Source organism: Rousettus aegyptiacus, unplaced genomic scaffold (assembly GCF_014176215.1).
Source record: "Rousettus aegyptiacus isolate mRouAeg1 unplaced genomic scaffold, mRouAeg1.p scaffold_m13_p_1, whole genome shotgun sequence".
Lineage (NCBI taxonomy): Eukaryota > Metazoa > Chordata > Mammalia > Chiroptera > Pteropodidae > Rousettus > Rousettus aegyptiacus.
In genome coordinates, this window is record NW_023416284.1 from 87982654 (window position 1) to 87990465 (window position 7812).

Here is a 7812-nt window from a genome sequence, read left to right on the forward strand (position 1 = left end):
ATCCCTCTGGGTCTGGACAGGAATGGGCCATGGTAAACCAAAGCTCCCCAGGAGGCTTCCTCCTCCTGGGCTTCTCTGCACATCCAAGACTGGAAAGAATCCTCTTTGTGGTTGTCTTGATTTCTTACCTCCTGACTCTGGTGGGAAACACTCTCATTATCATGCTGTCTATGCTAAACCCCAGGCTCCACTCACCAATGTACTTTTTCCCCTCCAATCTCTCCTTCTTGGACTTCTGCTTCACCACAAGTTGTGTCCCCCAGATGCTGGTCAACCTCTGGGGCCCAAAGAAGACCATCAGCTTCTTGGGCTGCTCTGTTCAGCTTCCTCTTCCTGGGGACCACAGAATATATCCTTCTAAGAGTGACGGCCTTTAACTGCTAAGTGGCTGTCTGCCAGCCCCCCCACTATGCCACCATCATCCATCCTCACCTGTGCTGGGGGCTGGCAACTGTGGCCTGGGTCATTGGACTGGTGGAGTCAGTGGTCCAGACACCACCCACTCTCCACCTGCCTTTCTGCCCCCACCGGCAGGTAAATGATTTTTTGTGTGAAGTCCCAGCTCTAGTTCGACTCTCCTGCGGGGACACCACCTACAATGAAATCCAAAAGGCTGTTGCCAGTGTCTTCATCTTGGTTGTGCCCCTCAGCCTCATTCTTGTTTCTTATGGTGCCATTTCCCAGACAGTGATAAGGATTAACTGAAAAAGGGCAGAGGAAGGTTTTTGGCACTTGCTCCTCTCACCTCATTGTGCTCACCCTCTTCTACAGCTCAGTCATTGCTGTCTACCTTCAACCCAAGAATCCTTATGCCCAAGAAAGAGGCAAGTTCTTTGGTCTCTTTTATGCAGTGGGCACTCCTTTACTTAACCCTGTCATATACACCCTGAGGAACAAGGAGGTAAAGAGGGTGTTTAGAAGGTTGCTGGGAAGGCCAGGGACTCCAAGAAGAGCTGAGAAAGAGCTACTTGATATGCCTTCAAATTGAGAGATTGTTCACGCTTTTGTCAGGGAGTTAGTATTCCTCACACCTCTGTCTTCCTCATACTCATCATGTCACAACAATGAATGAAAGCCATATGTGTGTGCATGTATGTTCTTGTGTGTGGGGCGGGGGCGGGGGGGGGGGTTTGGAGACAGATTGAAAAGACGGTAAGAGGAAGAACATATCTCTACCTGAAACTTTATATGAATCAAACTGAATATTTTCTATTTTCACTATTTTTAATGCTTTTCATCTTTGATGTGATTACTTTTCTCATTTCTATTTCTATCTCAGTTCCCTTGCCATATCACTATTTCTTCACTTGCATTTCTAATTCCTACCATATCTTCTTTGCTTTTCCTTCAAGTATTTTCCTACCTTTTTATTTCCATTTTGCATTCTCGTTCTATTTTATCTCCCCAAATAACAGCAAGGAGTGGGCAGCTGAAGCCCAGGTAAGTTCAGAAAGTCATCCAAGAACACAGTGCTAGAACTAAAATCCAGGCCCCATGACTTCCAGTCAAGCAACCTCTCAAACACACTGTTGCTTTCATGCCCTAATCAAATTTCCCAACATCCTAAGGCTTAAAGGCAGATCGTAACCTTAGGGAGAAAATTTAACTTCTTCAGTCCTAGCATTTCTCCTTTTACGGTACCACAGATTGCAGGCAAACAGCTCAGAGACTAAAATGTTTTAATGTTTAGGCTGTCGGGACAATTTTGACAATGGGAGCCTTACTGCCATCTATTGGCGAAATTTGGTATTGTGTATGGCATCCCTGACACCTGACTTAAAACATCTCCAAGGTCACCAGCCCTGTACTCTGCTCAGAAAGGCAATTATTCTATTGTTAATGTTAAGTGTTTATATAGTAATTATGATATTCCAAATACCATTTAAAGTAATTTATACATGTTGACTCATTTAATCCCTATAACAATAGTATGATGCATATAACATTATTATCCTTTTCCAGATACAGAAACTAAATCAGTTTAAGTAGCAGTTTTAACATGTCAGAGATTTTGACCCAGGAGGACTGACTCAAGTTTCCATTCTGTTAACCCTGACTTTTGGTACAAATATTGCCTTCCCAGCCCAAGTGAGAAGTCCTGACCTCTCAATAAACTTTGAAGAAATCATCCCAATCTAGAAATACATCTAATCTGATCCCCAGTTAAAGGAAGTTTGCTTCCCTGGAATAAGAGTTTATCAAGTGACTCAAAACATCCCATGGACACAAGAAACAAAAACCCACTTGGAAGAAGTTTTGTTATAGCTCATGGTGTGTGTTCCTGGCTTAGGTCCCCCTAGATTTCATACTCCCAGAAGGTAAGAACGAGAATATTGCAGGAAATTGGCACCCAATTAATTCTATAAATAAATGAATGCATAAATGAAGTAATGAATCTTTGCAAAGAATATGTAAAGGACTCTGGAGGGCCAATTGCATAGTTGCTATTTCCCAGCTTTTCCATGGCAATGGGAACAATATCAAATTCTTCTTGGGTACATGCTGATAAAACAAGAAAAGCTAGGAAAATCCTAGCTTTATTCTAGTCCCAACACAAACTGGCTTTGGTTCAACATTTACCCTGGCATCAACACAGAACATCATCTTAACTCTATTTTAATCCTAATCTTCATTTTAGCCATCCATGTACTAATCTTATTATTTCCTCAGCCTCATTGTTAGACTGCTTTCTGATTTCAATGTATATCCCCCATTTTACATTTAATAACACTAATCTCAGCCCTATAAATAATACTAACCTTAATTCCACTTTTCAAGTCACTTATGTAATTCCTCATAACCCCTTCTATCCTCTTTCTCTCATTGACCTGAGAAACTTATTATCTTTGCCTGTTTATCAGCTTCCTAAATCCAGAGGCCCTAATGTTCATGTATAGTAAAGTCCTTTTTACTATAGGGGACAACTCTGGGGGAAAATACAACAGACAATTAAATGAAGCCATCTAATAGAATCTGTTATAATGAAACCCGATTTGATGAATAAACGAATAATATCAGCTTTAGGAATAACATGTTATTCCAAATTAATTCAATGTGGAAAGTTACCTACTGGATACTCTAAGAGAAAATCCAACATAGGTTACTCAATCATGGTCCTCAGAGGGTCCAAAGGAGCTGTAGATGGTCACAGACAAATTTACAGAAGCAAGTTACACAACCGAGTTGGAAGCAAAAGAATAAACTGTATGAGCACTTGGGTGGTGTGGAGATCAGAGAATTCTTCCTAGAGGTTTGAACCATGGCAGAGAAAACAAAATTAATATGAAATATTTGCTGGTTTATGGCGTGGAAAGAGGTAAAGCATGTTGTGCATAAGAATGGGAACATGTGGGGGAAGGAGTTACACCAATGAAGCTGGAGAATTAATATCCCTAGAAAAAAAATATATTTAATATGAAATAGGTTTGTCAACTAGTTTGGACTAACAGCTACAGAAAGGAAGTCATAGAGCATCTCGTTAGACTGTTGGGGAGGGGAATAAATAACCAAAACAGCAGAAATAATAATAGCGTACAATAAATATGGGTTATAAGGTGTATAACTTCCACTCTTCGACACCAAGTTAATCTATTAATACACATCGTTAAGATGTTTTTCATCCCAGAAAGTGACCAACCACTCTACCATCTCCCTAAAACCTGACAAAGCAACTCCATGAGGGAAGCAAATGACTGGAAGATGAAAATTAACTGTTTACTAATCAAGGACCAATCAACAAGACCACAATCCCAATCCCTTACTCATGATTACTTATGAGTTTTGCCCTATAAGACCTCTTGTCTGTAAGCCATCTATCTAAGAGTTCGGGCTTTTGAACATTAGCTTTCCTGATCCCCTGAGTGGCGCCATTTATAATAATATAGCCAATTTTTCTCCACCACAAAGCCTAGTGTCATTTCTCATTGACACTGCACGCACAGGTGGGCACAGGCTCTCTTATGACACCACAGTTTTACCATGAGGAAGGTATAGATTATTTTAGGACTTTATAGAAGATACTAAATTGAATACAACTGGAAAAAAAGATACTTTATAGATGCTTTACTATAACAAGATTTGGGCCCTGTGAGGGAGGGCACTTACCTATTCACCTGATATAACATGAGTTGGAAACATTTAAGGGTTATAATTCTAGAACCTCAGTTTTAGTTGCCTATTCTAGTCACCAGTTCACTTCTTGAAAAGCTCCCTGAATCATGACTAGGAACATCAGTTTAGGGCCCAGCTCCCATTGCATCCCTCCATTCCCAGCGAAGCTAGCTTTCCTAGTTTCCCCTATATGGAATTAACAACTCAACCTTGAAAGTCATCAGAATATAATACCCCAAAATAGGCTTCCTTGGTATATGGGTTATTTTGAGCTAAAGGCTATTGAGAATAGGCAGATACAGGAAAAGCTCTAAAAACAAGGCATGAGTTTTCCTTCCTTAAAGGAAATTTACCTTTGTAGAGGTCCCTCCCTCTCTTGTAGGAGGAAGGACTCAACGGTTTTGTTAATGGAGAAGACATGGACTTAAATGTGTATAACGATTCTTACTAAACCAATTTACTCCTTTTCCTGATCACCTTCGTATTACTTGCCTCTGCAGCCTCACCCAGAAGCCCAAACACCTTTTCCTTTGTTTAGCCTAAGACCATACATAATCCCCAGTCCTAAACACCCCTTTGGGTTGCTCATCACTGGGTGCTCCCATGTGTACGTGTGTGACACAAACTTCTCTTTGTTTCTCTCCTGCTAATCTGTCTTTTGCCAGTCTAGTTCACAGGACCCCAGCTAGAGAACCCAAGGTGGGTAGAGGAAAAAGATTATTCTTCCTCCCCTACACCCTAAACATGAGCAGGTACTCTGTGCTACATGAGTGTGACTTCAGCATGATTGTTTCCCTCACTCACCTGTGTCACAGCCCTTGGCAAAGTGCCTGCCCTGCATAGGCCTCAATGTCTCACCACATGGGGCCAGTGGTGCTGGGACTCATCCTCCATGTGATAGCCTCTCGTGCTTCCTTTCTGGCTCCTGGGGACCTTGTAAGTGGATGCCATACTGGTAAAGTGTTGTGAATATCACCCCTGTTTGGGAAATCACGTGACATGAAGTTCATCCTGATTCCCCTTCAGTTAATGGACCATGAAGTGCAAAGTAACAGGATTCCCTTCTTCAAAAGCCTGAGTGAATAAACAAAAAGTCCCTGTCCAGAGTGGCCTAAAATTACAAAGGATGGTGAGAAGAGCCACAGTTGCAGAAAGGGCGAAGTGTTGGACCACAGCTGGCCCTGAAGTGTCCAGAAGTCCAGGTAAAAAGCTGAAAGTCAGTGAATAGACAAGACCGGTTGATCAGCTTGGGAGGGTAGACAAGAAGTGTGGTGAAGTAGTGTGAACACTTCCTTTAGATTAGGGAGACAAGATGATGTGGTGGATCATTTTTTCCGAAGAAGGAGGCAACCACATATTTATCCCATCCCAAGTGTTTTACAATGTGATTGACACTCATCCCACTAAAAGGTTGTCAATGATTCCTCCCCCTGAATCTGGACACAGTTTTGAGACTGCCCAGACCAATGGGATATAAGAGGTGATGCTATGTGACTTCCAAGGATAAGTCAGGAAAAAAAAAAAAATAGATTCAACCTAACTGGCTCTCTCATCTCTCTCGGAACATTTGTCTTTGAAACTCAGTCACCATGTCATGAGGAATCCCAGGCCACATTGAGAGGCAGTGAAGGAGTTCCAGTTGACAGCCCTAGCTGTCTGTGATGACAGCCGAGACCCACCTACAAACCCTTCAAATGACTTCTGCCCCAGCCTTTACATTTTCCGGAGATATTCCCACTGTCACCTTTCTGAATTTCTGACCCACGGAAACTGTGAGAGATAATGTTTAGTGATTTTTTTAGGCTGTTTGGGTAACAAGTTATGCATCAATAGATAACAATAGTATACGCAACTTGACTGCTAGCTCTACTCATTAGCTGTGTGGCCCTGGACAAGAGCCTTCCCTCTCCCTGAGTCTTTTTGCCAGATAACTGACATACACCTTCCCTACAGGGCTTCCCTGAGCATCAGAGCTGGTAACTACAAGATGCCCAACACTCCTGGTTGCTCTCTCAGGCTATCTTATTCATCTGTTCCATCTGCTTACTTATTTCATCTTCCCACTTTGAAAATGTATACCTCATAAAAGCCCAGCTTGCTCATGGCTCTACCCCTAGAGCCTAGTGCATAGTGTCTGTCTCAGCAACTTTCCAGATCAAAACTTGTTGACAGAAGAAATAACAAAACTAACATAACAGCAGAGTGCTCATGACATTTTATCAGTAAGTGACTAAGGCAGGGAGACAAGAGGCTGTCAGGGCAAAGCAGGGCTGCCAAGGCCTAGCAGGATGTCTAGAGTCCAGGGTGCTCCAACGAGATCTAAAGCCTGAAGGTGAATCACATCCTAATAGAGGCAGGGCTCGAGATGCCAAGAGAGTGACTCCTCCCAGAACTGCTGAGAGGTGGTCTCATCACCTGGAAACCTATCCCCATTCCACCAGACCTATTATTTGGCTTGGCTTCTGCACTCCTGCCAGAAAAGAATGTCTGGCTCAACCTTGGCCACAGCAGAACTTCTGATCCTTTGTAATTTACACCACACCTAAGAGCAAAGAAAGTTTGAGATGGTAATTCTGGTCTTTGAGGTCCTACCCAGGGCTGGTACATGGATAGCTCCTCCTGCTGCTTCTGAAGCCAACTGCTCATTTTCCACACTGCAGGCTTACCTACTCCATTGGCTTCTTCCCCTTGCCTTGAGAATGTTCCACTGTGGGAAGAGGGAAACTTAAGTCCAAATGGTCCAAGCCAGATAATCAGAGTGGAATGGTTTTGAAGTATTGGTCTAAGATTTAACCCACCAATGCTTTCATGGAACTTCAGAAACTGGCTCTGAAACAGGATAACGAAATGACAGGGCCTATCCAACCCTTGCAGCTTTTACAAAAATCACTTTAAAAAAAAAAATCACAGTGCCAAAAGGAAAGACAAAAGTTGAGCTTCAAACACATCCTCCAGAAAGCAGGGTGAGAGATAGAGGGGAGGTAGATGGGGTAAAAAAAAAAGTTAAATATGTGGTGACAGAAAAAAAATCTAACTATGGGAGGTGAACACACAGTGTAAATAAATGCACAGCTAAAACTTATTGGATTTCATTAACCAACGTCACCATAAAAAATAATAATAATAATTAACTAATTTAAAAAAAAATAAAGCACTTCCTCAATAGGACACAAAAAAATTATAAAAATCCTAGGCAAATGTGTTCATTTTATTTTCATTGGCCGGCCATTCAATACTTTCTTCTATTTAGATAGCAAATCCTTCCAAGATGCCCAGAATTCTTAGATAAAGATTTTTCAGGTTGGAAGCACTCAAGGGCTATCTCATCCACTTTCTCCTAGCAGTCACCATTTTTTATTGTTGTTCTTAGTTCGTAGGAAGAAGAGTCCTCACATCTGTTCAGCCACATACATGCTCCAGGCTCCCAATGTGTCCATCACTGCCAGAGAACTCACTCAACAGTAGTGACAGTGGTTAGCATTTACTCAACACACTCCATGGACCAAGAACCATCCTAAGCACTAGTCATTGCATCCAGCCTACAAAGTAGTGTGTCATGATGATGATGATGGACAATGATGATTACTATTATATTATCTTCACAAATGAGAACATGGAGAATAGAGATTTAGGTACTTTTTTGCATGTGGTGAAATTTGACACTTTGTTAGTCTGACTCTACACTTTGAACCATTAATGTTA

General features: G+C 41.8%; 1 protein-coding gene across 1 annotated transcript; it reads left to right on the plus strand.

Annotated features, from left to right (window-relative positions):
• The first annotated feature begins 14 nt into the window (after positions 1-14).
• Positions 15-988, plus strand: LOC107498094 (olfactory receptor 2H2). Its single transcript, XM_016120732.2, is given in 3 exon segments — positions 15-322; positions 324-701; positions 703-988. Coding segments are annotated over 3 exon segments (957 nt in total). The 5' UTR covers positions 15-29.
• The last annotated feature ends 6824 nt before the right edge of the window (positions 989-7812 follow it).